General features: G+C 37.1%; 1 protein-coding gene across 3 annotated transcripts; it reads left to right on the forward strand.

Moving 5' to 3' along the window:
* Positions 1-79: 79 nt before the first annotated feature.
* Positions 80-19,484, forward strand: DPM1 (dolichyl-phosphate mannosyltransferase subunit 1, catalytic). 3 transcript variants are annotated; one of them, XR_010385012.1, is made up of 10 exons: positions 80-240; positions 2,722-2,821; positions 5,881-5,914; positions 7,502-7,578; positions 7,663-7,688; positions 9,759-9,854; positions 12,942-13,010; positions 16,367-16,481; positions 17,498-17,708; positions 18,760-19,484. XR_010385012.1 is itself a non-coding variant. In XM_010998841.3 (9 exons), the coding sequence occupies exons 1-9, from the start codon at positions 80-82 to the stop codon at positions 17,600-17,602; spliced, it is 783 nt and encodes a 260-aa protein (XP_010997143.2). In that variant the 3' UTR covers positions 17,603-19,484. The 3 variants fall into 3 exon arrangements, 1 of the variants encoding a protein (XP_010997143.2); XR_010385013.1 differs by having other exon boundaries at positions 18,880-19,484; XM_010998841.3 differs by having other exon boundaries at positions 17,498-19,484.
* Positions 19,485-20,424: the final 940 nt, after the last annotated feature.

Here is a 20,424-nt window from a genome sequence, read left to right on the forward strand (position 1 = left end):
GCTTTGGTACAGTCCGCCCCGTCCCCCTCCCGCGCCGCACTTACGTCATTCCGCTTCCGGCGTCTCGCGCAGTTCCGCCATGGCCTCCAAGGAAGCAAGTCGTACTTCTCCTAGGTCTCGGCGGGAGCCGGAGGGGCGTACCGCGAGACAGGACAAGTATTCGGTGCTTTTGCCCACCTACAACGAGCGCGAGAACCTACCGCTCATCGTGTGGCTGCTGGTGAAGAGCTTCTCCGAGAGGTAGCGCGCCTGGCCGCCCTCCCCGAGGAATGAGATGAGCTGGCTTCCCCGGCCTGGGTGTCGGCAGTTGGTTGCGCGAGTTGGCCTTGCCTTGCCTCTCTTTTCGGCTCCGGCCGGAATCCTTGGGGAGGAAGCCATCCTGCGAAGAAAGCAGAGGCGGATACTTATGGGGTTCTCGGGTCTTATTCCTTCCCTTGGGCTTTGTGAGACAGTCCTTTATCTTTACTATGCACTCCCCGATACTCCTCCCCCCGCCTTTTTCTTAGAAGAGTTGGACGCCCTTTTACTTCGGGCGAGGCTGACAGCCTGACCTCATTCCTCCCTCTAGGTGGTCAGGATCTGCGGCAGGAGCCGGAGCTCTAAGCGAACACGCTTACTCCCGCCCCCATGTCGAGGGCTTATGTAAGCATGAGATTTGGATTCTGTTGATTAGGGAGCTACTGCTGGACTGGACAACCTTTCCGGACAGGGCAGAAGGGTAGATTTGCTGTTGGATGTTTGATGTGATTGTTAGAAACTGGGAGGTTTTGGAGTTTGAATTTTGAAGTGTTACCCACTTTAAAAAAAACTTCAGAAAATCTTGGCATGAGTACGATGTAACTTGTTTTACAGTTACACCAATGGGATCATGTTGTGTAAATCTTTGAAGATCTTTCCATATCAGCACATACAAGCTTCGCAAATTATTTTGAAAATTAGTAATATCATATGGCTGTGTTATAATTTTTCCAACCGGGTCATATCAGTGAACACAGATTATTTCCACAGTTTTAAAAATTTTTATTTTTTGACTTTACAAATGAGAACGGGGACTTTGTTCAAACACAACGTATTTTCCAGCATTTAGAAAAGTGTGTGACACGTAGTAAGTAGTCCTTAGTTAGATAACTGTTGTAACAAACACAGTCATAGTTTTACTAGGATAGAGTCTTTGTGGTGGAATTGCTGAGTCGACAGAGATGTGCTTAAAATTTATAGTTATTGCCAAATTGCTCTCAAAAGATTATACCGGCTTAGGACTCTCCAGCATTCATCAGAGAGTGCCTGTTTCTCCACGAACCAGCCAGTGTGAGTTTTATTAAACTTACATCGTTGGAAATGCTAATTGGTGGGAAACATTGCTGTTTTAATTATAATTCTTTGAATGAAATAATTATCTTCACTACATGGTTCCTCGAAGTTTTTTAATGCATCTTTTTTCCCTCTTTCTTTAAGTTATATTTTGATTTCTACGGGCTTTTTCCAAATTAGAGAAATTATCGTGTAGCTGATTTTGCTTGAGTTTGTCTTCTGATTATACAGTGTTTTTTGCTCTATTCAATTTTTTTTAATGTAGTGCAGTTTATCTTTCAGTGGTTTCTAGGTGAATATTTTTTAATCAAAATGAAGTATAATGAAGGAAACCACTATTTTATTTTCGGATGCACTCCAATTGTCTAAAGTCAGATCAGCTTGATTCCTTTAAGCTACCTCACCCTCAGGTGGTGTGGGTGCTTTGAAGTAGGAGAGGGGGGTAATTTTACTTATCAGTGACTCTTTGTTTATGAAGTATGTCTCAGCACATCACCTGGAATCAACATCGTAACTTATTTTGGCTTGTAAAAACATGCCCAAATTTAAGGCACTCTGGGAAGCTGAAGTCTTTGTTTATACTGTGTGTGTGTGTGTGTGTGTGTGTGTGTGTCTGTCTGTCTGTCTGTCTGTCTGTCTACTCTTAGAGAATAGATAGGCTAGGTTTTGCTTTCAGGTTTGCTGGAGCTGACTTTTTTAAGCCTTTAGTACTGGAATGCGTTTCCTGGTTGATTTCCTTTCAAGTGTTACTTAAAGCTGGACCAAGAGGAAACAGACTGTTGTGTTACGGGGATTTGGCTGTACTTCCTTTTCTTTTCCCTTAAGTTTCCCAATAAAGTTAACTGAAAAATTGTCCTCTTTAAGAGGATGTGGGGGGAGAAATAGTGGTGTAAAAGATTGTCACCATTCTAAAATGGGTTTTTTAAGGGTGCAATTAAATCAGATTGATTCTAATTATATTATTTAAATCTATTTGGATTAAATTAGAAAGAATAATCACCCAGAGCTACTTAGTTGACTTGATGTCTTTAAAATATACTTTTGAAATAATTTTTTGTAACTAAGATTTGATATTAAGGTTGCACAATTCCATTTCCCAAGTGGGTAAATAACATTTCATATGATATCCTATCATAGGATCATAGAATTTTTTTTTTTAACTAAAGAGTGTGTTTTCTGTGTGAGAACTTTTTTTAACATCTCACCTAATCCTAGCAACATGCTGAGTTTAGAGGTGGCATACTAAATATCTGACATTTATTTCATTTGGTAATTAAAGTTTTCCTTGGTGATTAATATGACAATACATTTCCACTTATGTTGGGGAACGGATTAGTGATTTTAAAATTATTTTCTAATTTGAGAATACTGTCTCCAAGCAATACAGATTTAATTTTTTTTTTATTTTAGTGGCATCAACTATGAAATTATAATCATAGATGATGGAAGTCCAGATGGAACAAGGGATGTTGCTGAACAGCTGGAGAAGATCTATGGGTCAGACAAAATTGTAAGTCATTTTTCCATCGTATCAGTTCTGTTTATATAGGGGAGAGATGATGAATGAACAATGCGCAAATTCTTCTTTGTCTAGAAACTGGAAAGATAAAGAGGAATGTACAGGTTGGGATTTAGATGCATTTTCATAGTGCTTGAGGTTTTACATATCTTTAATATGATGTGTCAATGGTAAGTTTACAGCAAAATAGCCTTTGGATGAACTTTATGTCTGACTCTGCACATCAGTTTTCTTGAAGGGCAAAATTAAAGCATGATGGTCCTATAATATTCCTTGTCAATTCACTAGGTTGCAATTAGTGTGTCTTGATCTTTCTTGCTTCCTTTCTCTAGGCATTTTCCTACTTTTACTAGTGAATACTACCTGCAGCTAACAGCTTGTAGCTGGGAAAGGTGACTGAGAGCACTTGGCATTTTTATTTTTCTGTAGAACAGTCTTGTGGAAATAGATCGACTTTCTGAGCCTTAAACTTTAGATTTTCCCACTGTACCTTAAAGCCTATTGTTCTTCTACAGGAGTAACTTAGGCAGATGTGGAGTTCATTTTATAATGGCTTCATAATTTTTATTTTTGATCACTGGTTTGGCTTTATAAATAATTTGAGCATACTTGTGAGCTCAGCTTTAGTTAATTCTTGTGTCAGAAGCATACAATTAAGTCCAAATTTAATTAGAAAACATATTCCAGACATTTGGTATTTTGTAATTTGTATAGACCAGAATTTTTCAATCTTAGCATTACTGACATTGGGACCTGATAGGTCCTTGCTATGGGGAACTGTCGTGTATGTTACAGGATATTTTGCAACATCCCTTGACTCTACCAGTGAGATGCAGTAGCAACCCCCTTCCCCAGTGTGGCAACCAGAAAAATCTCTGGATATCATCAGATATCCCTTTGTGGGCAAAATTATCCCTTCCTCCCAATGGAGAGCCATCTGTTATTGGTATAAAGAAGTCTCTTGGAGAACCTTTATTGATATTTGCATTTCAAGGAACGGCAGTTAAGCATCATAAAATATAGTCTCTGGGTCTTGATTAATCCCAATAATGAAATAATTTTCTATGCAGTTGGAGGAGATCTTAGTTGGTGGGAAGTGTTTAAAGGAAATGTGTTACTCTTATATACACAGTAAATCTATTCTGTACTAGAGGTTCTTTCTGTCTGTCTCATAACTATCACACCTCCAATCCAGGTGTACAAGAGGAGGTAAAAACTTAGATTTTCCTCCTTCTAGCAGTGGCTTCCAATAATGCTAGATTTTGGCTAACAGTTCCTCAGTTTTTCTTTTAGAACTTCTGGGCCAATGCCACTGATTCACATTTATTATGTATAGAATACTCTCATTATGCACTTTCATTTAATCTGGGAATATCAACCTGACAATATTTTGAAGACTTTTGTCATAGAACCTCAGCCTTAAGGTGTGACTGATTGATTGATCTTTAGAAATACCTACTGAATTGACCTCGTCAAATTATAAAACAACATGGCCATCAAAGAGTTCCATTTTTCCCATCAATCCAATAAAATTTAAAATAATGAGGGGAAAAAAATAGCATTCACTGTCATGATTTCTGTGGAGTACCAGGGAATTTCCCTATTCATTATTGTATTGCTTTTAGATCATTTAAACTAGAAAATTACTTTTTTTCCCTTAGTAACAAGCTATGCCAGAGATGGCACTTACTTGCATTTTAGTTGACAAATGTATGTTTAGTTGGGGAAAAGGTTGAAGAAAATTTAGGAATCATCTTATAATACCTCAGATGAAATATTCAGCATAGATGCATTGTTAGCTAGCCTTTCAAACTGGCTGAAAGGAATATTTCAGAAAAAAGCTAAGGAAGATAACTTGCCACCAAATAACCTTATTCTTTTAACGGCTCCATAGTTATCTATGTAACATGGTTTATGTTTTGAATATTCTGAAAATTATAAATAACAAAATTGTCTTGTTTGGAAAAAATTTTTGGCTGAAAGTAGGGTTATAGAAAATCTAAGATGAACTTTAAAGGATTTGCTTTTGGGGGGCAGATACCAGATGAGGTCAGTATTTTGTCAGTAACTGTCAAGCCCAAAATTGAATAAAACCTGACATCTTGTTTGATTTTGTTCAGGGAATTGTAATTATTATAGATGATTGATTGTCTAGTTCTCTATATAAGAGCTCATTGAGTAGGAATGTATTTTACCATCTTGGTCTTCCCCTAGATCTATAGCAGCTTGCATGTAGTTTAAAAAAAAAAATCTCTCCTGCTTAAATTAAACTGAAAATGCTTTGTATAGAGATTTGCAGTCTGAAGTAAGCTGCTTACATGCTGGCAAGTGCAGAAGGGGGTCAAGAAATGCTTGGTAGTGAGTCTGCCTGAGCCCTGTACCTCAGAAACTTTAGAGTCAAAACCTTGGCATTCTTCTTTTCCAAAAATTTACAGGAAAAAGGAAAAAACTAAACTAAATGAGGGTTTATATATGAAGCAAAAAGTGTAGAAAGACTAATCGACAAACTGTAAGGAAAGATAATTTAATCATACTAGGAATAGAATCCTGAAGTCATATCATTGGGCCAGTAGAGAGTAGGATGAGGTCATCCAAACATAAAGTCAAGATAAGTGGATGGAATGATAACAACATTTAAAGTCACAGAGGGACTTGAGAAAACAAGCATGGCTATCAAATATTCCAAAAGGTATAGAGTAAGTGAGTTAAATCCTCAGTTTTCCTAGGAAGGAATCAATAGATACTGCTTAAAATGATAAATCAAGTAAATAAACATAAAAACATCTTATTTTCTGGTGGGTAGCGCCAGGAAACAAAAGTTTTTTGGGGTTTGAGTGAAAGAGTGTCAATTTTCCTTAAAAGCTATTAAATTATTTGATTTGTTACTGAACTTTTTTTACTTTGGCAAAAAATATTAAATGTACTCTGCTGTAAGTTCTAATAAATACAACTGTATTTATGTTAAAATAAGTGGGCACTTATTAGAGAAGAGTTTTTATTAGTCAGATTTTTGATTATTTGTGTTAAAATGCCATTTTTTATTCTTACAGCTTCTAAGACCACGGGAGAAAAAGTTGGGACTAGGTAAGTAGAACTTCTCAACCCTCATACCTGCTCCTTGCCTGGATAAGATTATCCAGTGTATATTTTCCCAGTTTGGGACAGGGCCAAAATACGGTGACCTCTTGTGATGGTTTTTAATGACCTTAATAACATTCAAATGGTTTAACTTGAGTTGCCTGTATCAGTCAAGGCCCACTTTGGAAAACAGAAACCACTGTAAGTCTTTCAGTATAGGGAATTTAATACAGAGAATCTGGTTACATAGGTGAAGGAGTTGCTGAGAAGCCAAATGAAACAGTGAGGCTACTCAGAGATTAGTAGAAGCTAGAGGTCACTACTACTCATGGGCTAGAGCAACAAAGGAGATGGTGTTTTTTTGAGCCGGGAACCTGGACTGCCCAGAAGAGCTAGGATGATGGAGTCAGGGATACCTGTCAGAAGCGGGAGCCATGGAGGAAATCCAGTCAATGCTGGGAGGCAGAGTAAGAAAGGGAGGACACTTAAACTTTTCCCCTTCTCTCTGCTCGAAATCTTCCTTCCCCCTGTGCCCCCCAAAGCTGTTTGGAAACCAGTTGACAAGAGAACCTGGGAAATATAGTACCCTTGGTATAGAGCAGAGAAGGGATCTAAGGGCAAACGTCTTGGACCAGCACACTGCCTCAGCGTAAGCTTTTGAACATTTCTTTAAGTTGTAAGTTTTTAAAAGGTTTAAAACTTTTTTAAAGAAGGAAGCTTCTTCAGCTTTTAAATGTAAAGAGCTATAGAAAATCACAGATAAGCTTAGTCATTCTGAGATGAAAATCTTGAATGCTTTTATTTTTATTGTTCACAGTTGCTTTATGTTGAAAAGTGGTATAATTTTACTGAAAAATTGGGGGGCATGGAGGAAGCACAGTAGTTAAAAATTGAATATCTGCTGTCCTGAAGACCCTCAGTTTCATGGCATGATCAAATGTTCTGAATATCTGAATCCAGAATGTTCTTTGGGGTTGAAATAATCTTGAACTGCCATGAAAGCCACCAAGAATTACTGACCTGTCAGTGGAAATCTAAAAAGGTGAGGATGGTTACTTCTTAACAAAAGAAGTTAGAAGAGTTCAGCTTTGCTAATAAGATAGTGTAGTGGTTTGGGGCTAGAGAACACAGGGATCCCTGTATCCTGCTCCTGACCAGTGACCCTTAACTGCCAAGTCCCTGAGGAACTTTTAGTTACAAGGGTGGCTGAGTAATTGCTAGCTGCGCCTTTGGCCCCAGATACCAGAACAGGACTCTAGTGTACTAGGCTTACAGTGTAGGAGATCCTCACTGGGTAGCTTTTGTGGGACAAGAGTGATGGGAGGAGCAGAAGCAGGGAGACTGGTTAAGTAGGGATCCAAGTATCAGAAGATGGTGCCCGGGACTAAGGTGAAGTTGGAGACTGAATGAAAGAATGAAATTGAGAAATGTTTTTGATGGAGAATAAACAGCATTTAGTTAATAGTTCAGTATCAACTTTAGAGGACTAATGTATGCTTTTCAGAAATGCTTAGCTATTTCTTCCCCGTTCAGATGTATATCTAAGCATTTCTGGTAATTTTCTTTAATGGATATACATATTTTCATTTTTAGGAACTGCGTATATTCATGGAATGAAACATGCCACAGGAAACTACATAATTATTATGGATGCTGATCTCTCACACCATGTAAGTGGTATATTTGTTTATTAGCTATTTATTATAGTCTTAGCCTGTTTTACTGACCTACTGTTTATTCTTTCTAAATTTCAGCCAAAATTTATTCCTGAATTCATTAGGTAGGTATTTCTAATATTTGAAAGAACTATGATTCAAATCTTTGTCTTATATCTTATATTGATTCTGGATTTATTTTCATTTTTTATTATTCATTAAAAGTGCACATGGTATTTCAAGTTTCTTTCAAAAGTAAAACCAACATGGATTTGAGATTTGTGAATATTTGTAACTAAATGATGTATTTTAGGAGGCCTGAGGGGACTAATCAGTGGATAATTCCTTTGTTACCTAAATTCTTCTAGACTACTGCAAAAGATGGAAGGCAACTTTCCTGTTAAATGGAATTAAGCCCTGCATCATAAGGGTAAAACACCATGAACAGAGGGGGTTTATTCCAGGAATACCAGAATGATTTGTTAGGAATCCATCCAAATAACTTACTTATCACATTAACAGAGAAAGTAGCGTGATTAAGTCTATAGATGCTAAAAGGTATTTGATAAAATTCACTAGCCATTTTTAATAAACATTTTAATGTAGAATAGAAAGAAACCACTTAAACATAATAAAGACAACTCAGTCCTAACACAAAGGTCTTACTAAATGATAAAATGTGGAATCATTTCCAGTAAACTCATCAGTATAGGCATACTAGCTGTCATTAAACTTGGAGATTTTAAGTAATGTTGTAATACAAGAATTTGGTATAAATATTGGTAAAGGATTCAAAATTCTATTTATTTGCAGGTGATGTAATTGTGTTTTTAGAAAACCCAAGAGACCATGAAACTTCTCAGAGTAAGAATTTGGAAGCTGTTCTGAATGTACATAAAGCTAAATACACAGAGACAAAGTCAAATCATATCACTCAATTATTCCTATTAACACATGGGGAAAAATCCATATTCCTTTCCAAGCCATTCTGTGCAGTGGCCCCTTCCTCCCATTCTGAGCTCATCTTGTGCCTCTCCCCTTTGTCTGAAGTGCTCTTTCACTGCTCCTTAATGGCCGTTTCTCATCCTTTGATCTCTGCATAGTTACCTCAGGGATACCTTCTCTGTTTATATCTCCAGTACACAAAAGCCCCCTTGACCTGATAAAGCAGTGGAACCAGTTGAGTAGAAAATGGGTGAAAGATACAAACAGGCCATATGTACAAAAATCCAAATGGCTAATAAACCTAAGAGAAGATATTCACCCTGGGATATAGTCAAGAAAATGAAATTAAAATGACCACATGTTACTATTTTACTATCCACTAGTTTTTCAAAATTAAAAATCTATTGAGCAATACATGTAGGTCCAATAAGGTGATAGGAAAAGGACACACTGAAATATTGCTGGAGGAAGTAGACGTTGTTACAGCCTATTTGGAAAGTAATTTCTGGTGATATCTATTAGAATTAAAAATACTCATAAGTTTTGTTTTGGCAATTCTGTTACGTTCCACTTGGGTAGTGTAAGCGCCAGAATACACATCTCTAAGAACATTGTAGCACCATTCATTGTGGTTAGGTTGTTGAGAGTGGGGATGCTCACCATGGAAACAGCATTAGGATAGGTGGGTTCAACATTCTATGGAATGTTTTTGCACCTATTAAGAAGAAAGGGAAAATTCTCTGTTGACCTGTAGAGATATCCATGATTCCATGATGGGTAGTGTTAACTGATAAAAAGAAAGTTGCAAAGTATAGTTTTTTAAATTCCAGTTTTGTAAAAACAGTCAAAAACTCTGGGATGTATATGGCTTTGAGTTACCCTTTTAGTAAACGCAGAGAAAGGTCTGGAGGGTACCAGGCTGTTTAGCATTGTTTACTTCAGGGGGCCAAGAACAGAGAGTCGAGGGGGGATTCGGAAAATTTATCGTTTTATTATGTTTTAGGATGGTTTCACATTGTACAGTCAGCAGATGGTACTATTTTGTAGTTTTAAGAATGAATAAAGGAAAAAAAGAATCAAATTTGAAAACCTTACACTTTGAAATATCTCTCAGTAGTATGGGCTCATCTATTTTCTTGGCATTGTTTTTTCTATGCAAGTCTTAAAAGTTCTGTTTGTGTAGCTCATGGGAATAACTATTAAAGCTCAGTAGTTTTCCTAATTGACAGCTAATTAATTTTTTTCCATAGGAAGCAAAAGGAGGGTAATTTTGACATTGTCTCTGGAACTCGCTACAAAGGCAATGGAGGTGTATATGGCTGGGATTTGAAAAGAAAAATAATCAGGTATATATACGTGCTTATGATTTCTCTCTTTTTGACATAGCTACTAGAAGTATGTTTATAACAGGTATTTGGGGTAAATTACCATGCTGCCTTGCGATTTGTGGGATCAGATTGAAACTGCCAATGAATGTTCCCAGATGGCCTCTCACCTGCAGTTTCCCTGTGATCAGAGTGCTTTACTTTGGGTATTTTTCACTTAGAAAGAATCTGCAGAAACCTTTGAGTCTTTGGTAGCAATGGTCTATTTCAGCAAAATTTATTCTACTGGACTTTCAACTTTGATTTAAGTGAACTATTCATCTATACTTTTGGACTAAATAAATAATTCTTTCCATATATAGGTATACATTATTTTTTCCTTAATGGAGGCACTAGGAATCGTCCCCAGGACCTCATGCGTGCCAAGCACACTCTGCTGCTGAGCTGTACCCCTCACCCACCTTCCATATGTATTTTTAATAAGTAGGAATCTTCATGATTTCAGCTTTTACTGAGCAGTATAAGTAGTGGGGCTTTGGAGTCAGACCTGGATTAAAATCCTAACCATGTCATTTAATTACCTGTGTCACCTTGCGTATTTCACCTTTTCTAAGCTTTGTTTTCCTCATGAGAAAATGGGAATAAAACAGACTGTTTCAGGGAGTGGGGAGGATATAGCTCAAGCGCTAGAGCACATGCCTAGCATGCACAAGGTCCTGGGTTCAGTTCCCAGTATCTCCTCTAAAAATAAACAAACAAACAAATCTAATTACCCCCCCCCCAAAAAAAAACTGTTTCAGTTTTCTGTTGATGATATAATAGGCCATCCCAAAGCTGAGTGACTTAAAACAATTTATTATTTCTTACAATTCTTTTATTTGGCTAGTGGTTCCTCTACTGATGTCCCCCCGGGCTCATTTATGCAGTGTTCTTCAGCTGGAGGGTCAGCTGTGTGGGGAGCTCCAAGATGGCCTCATTTATACTTTCAGCACTTGGTGCTGGTTGTTGGTTGGGCCATCTCAGTTCTCCTGCGTGTAGCCACTCACCTGGGAAGCTAGATCAGCTTCCTTACATAGCCTCTTATGAGGGCAGCACCCAGCAGTACCAAGGCCTCTTGAGCTCTAGGCTCTGGGGCTAACCCAGCACTAGCTTTCGGTCAAAGCAAGCCCATCGTCGAGGAGCGGGGAAGTAGAAACCTGTGATGGGAAGACCTGCAGAGCTTTTGACCATTAATCTGTGCCATCTTTTCAAGGTTTAGGAAGATATGTTTTTATCACTAAAGGATCTATGTAGCTTATTGCTTTTTGTGTAACAACATCACTTTATACAAATGTTTACTAGTAGTATTTTTATCACCCACTTCATTCCTGTTGAAGGTTTTGTTAATATCAGTTTTTGCCTCTTAACTGTGAAACCTTGGGCAAGTCATTGAAAACCTGTAAGAGCCTCAGTCTTCAGTGAAATGAAGGGTAAAACAGTAGTTTTCAGTCCTGCTAAACATTGGAGTCATGTAGGCAGAAAATTATCCACAACTTCTCCCTATTTGCCCTTCCTTTCTTGTGCAGTTTACAACTTTTAGTTGGATCATTTAGGTATATTGAATTGTATGTCATTTGTTGTTAATGTCTGCACTGACTTAAGAGTATAAATTCCTGAGAGAGATTGTGGATCACTTGCTCAAGGTCTCATTTGTATGGTCCTGAACCAGAATTTGAACCCAAGTCTGTCTGTCTGACTCTTGATGCATTTTAATTAAAAGACCCCAATTTAAAAATGCATTACCTTGAATAGATGTACACACACACATATACACATATACATATATATATACACACACACATTCAGCATTCCTTTGATTGAACCCATTTTGGGGGTAAAGTATATTGTGGAATTTTTTGTAGCTATTAGAAACAAATTAATTGTTTTTGTTAGCCATTAATCCCAGCTGTTATCTCTCACCAGGTTATTTGTATAAAAATAACCTCTTCTAGGGATGGTTATCCTGACTTTGGAAAGAATCTGTTCTCTCCAGGCTGCTCCCACCCACCCCTAAAAAAAACAATTTTTTTCCCCTGAATCTGAGTACACTAAAATAGCTGCAGTGTCAAAGTCTCTTTTTCCAAGTGTATTTCACATCTTTTTGAAATGTTAGTAATACCTATTAGTCAGTAATAGTCTGTAATTGATTGATACTTCCTTGTGTTTGAAGCACAAACCCTAAAGTCATTGTTATGGACTGAACGTTTCTGCTAATGTGTTAAAGTACCCTACCCCCAGAGTGTTGGTATTTGGAAGTGGGGTCTTTGGGAGGTAATTAGGTTTAGAGGGGTTCCTTAATGTGGGGGACTCATGGTGGAATTAGTGCCCTTTCAAAAAGAAACCCCAGCTTGGCCTTTCTCTTCCTACCCCCACTCTCTCCACCCCTCCTTGTGAGCACACAGCCAAGAATAGGGTCCTCACAGGGAACCAAGACTGCAGCACCTTGATGATGGACTTTTCAGCCTCTAGAATTGTGGGAATTAAATATCTGTTGGTTAAGCCATGCAGTGTGTGGTTATTTTGTTATAGCAGCCCAAACCGACTAAGACGGACTTGGAATGGAAACTTTGACCAATTTCCAGAGATTGCCAAAAACCAAAACCCTCTCCCACTTGCACCCCTTAAAAAAAAAAAAGCTGCCATTTTTATGCAAATTGACCTGTTGGAGACTGCCATCCCTTGTTGATTAGAATCTGAAAAGAAAACTCCATATCCCTGATAGACCACTTTTGCTGTCTGACAGATGTCTGTGATTCTAAATCTTGATTTAGCAAATATGCAAGTTGAGTTAAACATCTATTATCATTTTAACCTGAAGTCTGGACGAATGATTGCTTTATAGGTCACCTCTAAATGTCACATTCAAAGAATAAAAATCTTTATTTTCTGAAAAATGAATACTATCAGATCTTTCACTGACTAAAAAATCTTTGTTGCACAGAATTAACATTTCTGTGAAATGGTGTTGCATTTATAAAATTAATGTAGCATTTTTAGCACTCTGCTCTTAGATGTATTTCTCTTGTTTATAAATCGTATTTTATAGAGACAATCTGTTTTATTTGACAGCCGTGGGGCCAATTTTATAACTCAGGTTTTGCTGAGACCAGGAGCATCTGATTTAACAGGAAGTTTCAGGTACAATGAAAACTTGTAATTTTATATTTTGTATACTTAACAACTTCTTGCCTAAATTTCTTGCTATTTATAATGTCTTATTTTAAAGAAGTACTTTTCATTTCTACCATTTTTGTTCTGGAACACTAAAAGGCAGACTGAAGTTCCTTAGCTATCAATGATGCTTAAGCATCTTCTTAAGGAAAAATAGTGTACTTTTTTAAAGAGCCTTGAAGACAGGTTAGTGTGCTTGTTAACATTGGTATTAATGTTAGTATTACTGCCGAGCCCCTGGGGGGCCCGGGCCCAGGGTGACCCCTAACTGCTCGTTCAGAACATTGCTGTCACTGGTAACGTGCTCTTTCAGTAATTGTAGTTTATATGAATATTTATAGCATTGTCCACAGAAAAGCTTAAAATCTTTAATATTTATGTACAGCTTTTTCAGGTACCTTATTCTCCATATTTTTTTAATATAAAGAATATCTTGTTTAATTGGAGCGAAGCCTCCTGCTTGGTCCCTGGGGTTTTTTTGCTTCCAGGTGTATACGTGTGCATAATTTTAGACTTGCTATAGTAGATGAACTGTTGTGTGGCCATGCCAAGTGACTGCCAGATTTTTTATCTCTGAAATTGTAAAATGTCTGTTCATTTACTTTAAGGCCCAGACCCCATGCATTAGTTAGTACTTTATATTACTTGATATTTGCTTCTATCCATTAAATAATGTTGACTGTTCATCCTTCATTAGAACACACTAACACACAAATTAGGAGCTGGCTGTTGAACTAACCTAGTACCTTTAGTGCAGCTGCTAAAAAGCAGTTCAGAGACAGTCAAAAGTGAAGAGAGGAGCCATCACAAATTAGAGGTCAGGTAATGAAAATGAAGCCTCTCTAGAATTAAAATGTAAATTGTTTCAAAACTAGAATTTAATATACAAAGATCCAGAAATACATCCCTTCAGTTCCACACTTGAAGGCGAACGAATTGTGTTATCTGATAAAGATCTCTGACTTCCATGACGCAACAATATGAAGAATAGTGGCCCTCACAGAGTATCTGTGCAGAGGGAGTGGCCACTGTGGACATCACAGGCCATAGGTGTGATGATTCTGAGTAAAAATCCCGGGTAGCTCCGTGGGCTGTGGAGACAGGGGCTTTGCTTTGGGCCTGGTTCCCCTAGTTACTTCGCAACAGGGCCCCTTCACCTTTTGGAAGCTGCATCCTATCCACATCTATGGGGGCAAGGTTTGAGCATCTGTGGTAAGTGAGCAAGGTGGTTGGTCTTACATTCATCCAGTATTTATTGAGTGCCTACTGCGTGCCAAGCATTGAACAAGAGTCAGAGTCTCTGTCCTCATGGATTTACACATCTAATGACATGAGACAACTACATAAAATATATGCAGCATCACGTGGGGATTGTGCTGTGGGAAAGAACACATAGGGACGGTGATGGGGTGGAGGTGCTTCACTGCCACTAAAACCATATAGAGATTAGAGGATGGAGGATGGCCTGGGAGCTCTGATTTCATGTAGTAAGATCAGTGATTGGGAATATTCTGTGAAAATAACAAAGCAGCCACCCGTGAAAGTGAGACTCTGGATTCCACTGTTTTTTAAATAGTTAAAACTCATTGTCTCTTCATAAGAGTAGTGATTTATTAAACACACGCATAAAGTTCAACTTCTCAATAGATTAATTTCATTGTCATTAGATCCCTAGATTTAGGAGGCATGTGCCTTTTACAGAATAAAAGGAATCCCCAAAAGACTGCAGTTTCTGATGTAAAGCCATTTAATCGCAAAGACCACTTGGATCCTAGTTATCCTATTTATTGGCTCATACAGCTTCTTGTATATAATTTTTGATCATTAGGCATAGTTTTAAAGATATTGTGGTGAAGGAGATGGGTTAGCAATGAAGAGAAATGTATTACAAAATGACTCTTAAAGGAATAAAGTGACTCTTAAAGGGGAAGAATCCACATCCTAATCCCAGTTTTAGAGGTATCGCTGAAACATCATCCTACCACAGTCATAGTCCTTCCCATAATCCCAGAACACTGCATTAATTTGACATCATTTGGCATACATCTTTATTTAGTGTCTACTGATAAAACTTGAAAACATAAAAAGGTGCCTGAAACACAGTAGATTGCTCAATACATACTTGTTATTGAATGAATGTTACTACCACCAAATTCTCCTTGCTTCAGACTTATTCCATACTTATTCTTCGAATTCGTATGGCAACTGTGTGGGTAGAAGAGGGCATACAGTAATTCCCCTCGGGTTCCTCCAAGGATTGTGCTTTCTGTCATCTTATATCCACTTAAAAGCTTGAAAAACCAAAAGGTGGGGTAACCTTAAAGGAAGCCTGAGGGGAAAATTGTGGGTTCCAGGTATAAAGCCCTCTGGCATTGTAGATCCAGGTGGCCCTAGTTGCCAGAAGAGCAAAGTTATGCTGAACTGCCTCTCCTAGCTTTCTCAGAAACAAAGACAGCAACAAAAAAAAGTTAGAAATTGCTCCCTTCCTACTCACTGAGACTTCTGTTTTTTAACCTCAGTAATTTTGAAAACAGGGAGCTCCTGAAGAAAATGATTGGGTTCACCCACAGGACTTCCCAGCTCCTGTCTCTCTTTGTAAATCTGACGAGCTCTGCCTTTGGCCTGCAATCCATCTGAAGTTAGATGTGCATTCGCCCATCCTGAGTGTCTTACTGTGACCTCTGTTGGTAAAAGCTGATTCCCACCAGCGTGGTCTCAATCCTGTAGTGCCTAGTTTCTGTCTTAACCTAGCTTACCAGGGTTCATCCTTGAAGGACTTAGTTTATTATCCTACTTAGTTTATCCTGAGGAATTTATTTAGTAGATTTCAGGAAATAGAAACTCTTCATAGACATTTTTGAGGAATTACCAGTTAATTACATCTTTCTTGTTATCTAGTTTATATTGTTGCTGCATCGTCTGTCAACTCTGCTATTCCAGTATTTGAAATAGTTTCTCCTTTTTCCACTTTAAAAATAAATTTGAGAAAAAATTTTAAACTACCAACAACAGGAAGTTTTGCTTCACATGATTTTACCTTACCATATTTTTATAATTTCTGATAGTATGATAGGAAAATTATTCTCTAAAAGATACTAATAATTCATTTTCAAAATTACTGTAAATTATTTACCGAATATTTTTATGACCCTTCCAGTTCAGGACAAATATATCATAATCATTAACTGGGAGAACTTTTCAGTATGCAAAAGGCTAGTGAAAGTTTTAGATTATACAAATACTAGGGAACTTTTTGAAAGGTCAGGAAACATGTAGGCAAGTGTATTTATCCAGGTGTTCATATATATTTTAATTTCTTATAGGTTATACCGGAAGGAAGTTTTACAGAAATTAATAGAAAAATGTGTTTCTAAAGGCTACGTCTTCCAGATGGAGATGATTGTTCGGGCAAGACAGCTGAATTATACTATTGGTGAGGTATGGTAAATAGTATGTTGTATTCCTCGTAAAGAAACAATAAGGTTTAGGCTTTTTATAATAAAAGGGTTAACTTTCATAAACTACTAAATAAGTGTGGAAGGCTTTCTGGTGTTTAGAATGTCCATGCAAAAGGATGAAAGTTCACATTCCTTTCAAATTAATATATTTGACTTTAAGATTTAAAACATGAACAGAAGGCAGCATTCCCTTTTAAATAAATAAAAGTTAGTGGTATCCTCTTCATCCTTGCCCTTTATTCTGACCACTCCGCATTATGGGATGAGTCAATCTGCTGCTTTTCCCCTTGCCTCAGCCAGCAGCCACTCTACTTAAAAATGAATAATGACTCCTCTCATCTGCCAGTTGCCTCTGAGTAAATGAAAAAGGCAGGAATTAGGGGAGCAGAGGAGGTTTGTTAATATTTACAGCTAGCTAGTAAGCTCTTAGAGAAGACTCTCCTTATTTAACAGACTATCCTTTTTTAACACCGATACTCTGATTCAGAGCAAGAAATAGCTAAGTAGGATGCTACTTCTCTCGTGGATGTTACAAGATTTTTAAAACAGTGACAGCTCAATTTGACGGATTACTGAAAAAAATTGGTGTAAGGCCATTTTACTTTTTGAGTATACTTCCTCCTTGAAGCTTGATTAAAGCAACCCAATATTCAGGATCAATGCTTTTCAAAACAGTTGTAGATTTGGTTCATAGGACCTATTTACAGAAAATAAAATGCATGTATACTTTTTTATTATTTATTTATTTATTTAAATTGAAGTACAGTCAGTTACAGTGTGTCACTCTGTGGTGTACAGCACCATGTCCCAGTCGATTTTTAAAACTTGGGAGGTGCACACAATTACTGTAACAATTCCCTAGTTTTGAATTACCTGGGAGGACTTGCTAACAGAGGACTAATCTTGTTTCCCTTATGTTAGTAATTGTTGTATACCTGCTGTGCTTCCTTTCTACTGGTTTTTGGAGACTGACTTAACGTATATTTTTTTAACTAGGTTCCAATATCATTTGTGGACCGAGTTTATGGTGAATCCAAGTTGGGAGGAAATGAAATAGTCTCTTTCTTGAAAGGATTATTGACACTCTTTGCTACTACATAAAAGAAGGTTATTCATTTACACTTAATCATGTTCATTTCAATTTAAACATAAAAGAAGCCTGGTTGCTGATTTTTCTAAAATGTACTCTTAGATCATAAATCATAAGGTAAGGTAGATTTCATGCAAATCTTTTTTCCAGAGAAACTCCTTTTGTCGAATTAAATTAGAAAAATGAGCAATGTTCTCAGTTTTTATTTATATTTTGCTGTATTAAGACCTATAAATAAATGTATATGGGATTTTTGCATAAAATATTGCTGCTTTCATTAGAGTATGTGAATGCAGGATCCTTACATGGGAAAGATTTTTGAAATATTCTTTATAAAAACTGGATTCATAGCTCTGGATTCATACCTAATGTCAGAAGTAAGAGAAGTGCTAATTATATTCATTAAATATATATGACTATGAACTGAAAAAGAAATACACACCCCTGCCCGTTTTTTAAAAAGTGTTTCTAAAATTTCTTAAACCAGATAATACATTTAGAGCACAGTTTTAGAGTTTGGTTTTTTTGCAACTGTTGAGTTGGTGAAGCATTTCATCTGTCAGGGCAAGTGTATATAAAATACATATTGTGAATTGGCAACAACTTAACAGCAGTTGATTGCATAGCTGTTTTTTTCTCTTCTGAGCAGTAACAACTTTCAGTAAGAAAAATACTGATGACATTAAGGCATAAAGTTAGCTGCGTGGTAATTTTTAAACATCTTAACTATATAAAGGTTTTTTTTGCTTCAAAATAATTTGTTTTCATATTATTTCAGGAAAGCATACATCTTTACTAATATGACAAAAATCCCTGCCTTATAGCTCTTCTGTTTGTTCAGAAAACTCTTCTGCCAGTTAAAATGCAGGTTATGTTGTTCAATAAAGCCAGCACAAATACTGTTTACCTACCTTCTCTAAGTAGGTATTTCAAAAAAGATCAGTTTCTAACTATAGCATAGCTTTTAGATCATGCGTATCTTTTATTTTTGAGTAAGATACACTTTGAGCAAATAAGCTGACTATCAAGTTGACTTTCCTTTGTAAGTAAAAGGAAGAGGCATCTCTAAGTTACTTAGTGAACAGTGTTACTAGTACTACATTTTCCTGGCTTAATTTGACTGCTAAAGAAATGTAAAGTCTGATATTTCCATTTGCATTTCTAACAGATTCTACCAAAAATGAACACCAGAGTATAAAACCTTTGGTGTCATTTTGACCATTGCCTAGTCTCATAGTTGAATCCAAAGGACACATCACAGTAAGGACCTCTGTTCTGTTTCATGCAGAGCTATACAGCTGACCCAGCACAGACCACCTTCCTGAGGGAAGTGACTTCTCTCATCAAGAACCAGAAAATTCATCGCCACTGATGTAAAATTAGTTTTAAGCTAACGTAATAGAAATACAATACTTTTTTTGAGTGTTTAGATTCTATTATTTTTCATCTAAATCCAAAGTTTAATTTTCATTAACTCTGTGGAGCAGAGATAAGTACCTCAAAGAATCATGTGTGAAGTATTGCTTTCTCAGACCTCACTACTTTTTGTTGCTTTTTAAATCTTTTTTTGTTCTTATTTCCACAATCATTACAACACTATCACTATTAGCATTTACTGTAAAATACTTGAGCAATGAAAACTTTCACCATTTGGAAGTTATTTGGAAATGAATCTGGACAATTTAGATGCATTTTTTTAGTAAATGTGGTGACTTAAACACTGTAAATTTTTAAAAAATATTTACATGTGAATCCAGCATCCCTTTTTACTTTGTAAATGGGCCAAGGATGAAATCCAGATGTTTCCCCTTGGTATTTGTATTATCATTGTATGAAATCTAAGCTATCTGAGGAAAACTAAACTTAAGATAAAATTATTTTGCTTATTTCGTATTAGTTCTTGTTTGTCTTCTGCAGCATGTAATTAGATTCATCTTTGTTTCTCTAAATCAAATGTTTTGGGTACCCCTTCCCAGCACCACCCTTTTAAAATTTTTCCAGCTATTGTTTTCCCTTGAAATGCTGATTTGACTTTTAAAGATATATTTTAATCACAATTACAGAAATTAATGGAATACTGTGTTGAATGAAAGAAAACAGCTTGTTATACCTGCTAACTGAAGCCTCAGACATTGAGCTATATGTGACCTCAATTTGTATTTTCAATTGAGTTGGAAATTCTTTTGGGATGTTAGGAATGGTTTGAACTATTTTAACTTGAAAGTTAAGAGAAACAGCAAAAGATAAGTGTATTTACAGAGCACATCTTAATAGGTTTGGTTAATCCTTCACAACTGACATTTATTACTTTCCAGTATGTTTGGCCAGTGATAGACACTCAAATGCACTGAACTATAAAAGGTGGATTCAAGAATGTTGAGAAGATTATGTGTCGGTTGAGGCTGACCTAAATTTACAAAGGTAAACTGTCCACGTGCTATCTTAGGCTGTCCCGATAGTGAGGGCACTAAGAGTGACTGTCGTTGGGACTATAGTCTAAGTGTGGTTTTTAAGGCTCTTATGGAGACCCATTTGGTAGCATCATTTCTCATCCTTCGGCTTCACCAGGCCGATGGCCTCAAAACGCTAGGGATCCCATTTGTTTTCTTCAGGCCAAAGAGAAGAGTCCATCATTGACTTGGAAGAAGGTCCAGCCGCAGGGCAACAGCCGGCATTCTCTAAAACACAGGCTTATCCACTGAATAGCCCACCCCACCAGGAAGGGGTCGAGCATCAGCTCAAGTCGGTGTGTGAAGCACGAGGCCCTCACACCTCACTTAGGGCAGGAGGCTTCAGGCATGACCAGCCAGGTGTTCTAGCCCTTCCCGCTGTT

Source organism: Camelus dromedarius, chromosome 18 (genome assembly GCF_036321535.1).
Source record: "Camelus dromedarius isolate mCamDro1 chromosome 18, mCamDro1.pat, whole genome shotgun sequence".
Taxonomy (NCBI): domain Eukaryota; kingdom Metazoa; phylum Chordata; class Mammalia; order Artiodactyla; family Camelidae; genus Camelus; species Camelus dromedarius.

Bases quoted from the DNA above. Each gene is read 5' to 3' on its own strand.
- DPM1 (XM_010998841.3), top strand. From the start codon at position 80: ATGGCCTCCAAGGAAGCAAGTCGTACTTCTCCTAGGTCTCGGCGGGAG. The intron at 2,822-5,880 runs GTAAGTCATTTT...TTATTCTTACAG, and splicing joins TCTATGGGTCAGACAAAATT to CTTCTAAGACCACGGGAGAA. The intron at 7,689-9,758 runs GTAGGTATTTCT...TTTTTTCCATAG, and splicing joins TTTATTCCTGAATTCATTAG to GAAGCAAAAGGAGGGTAATT.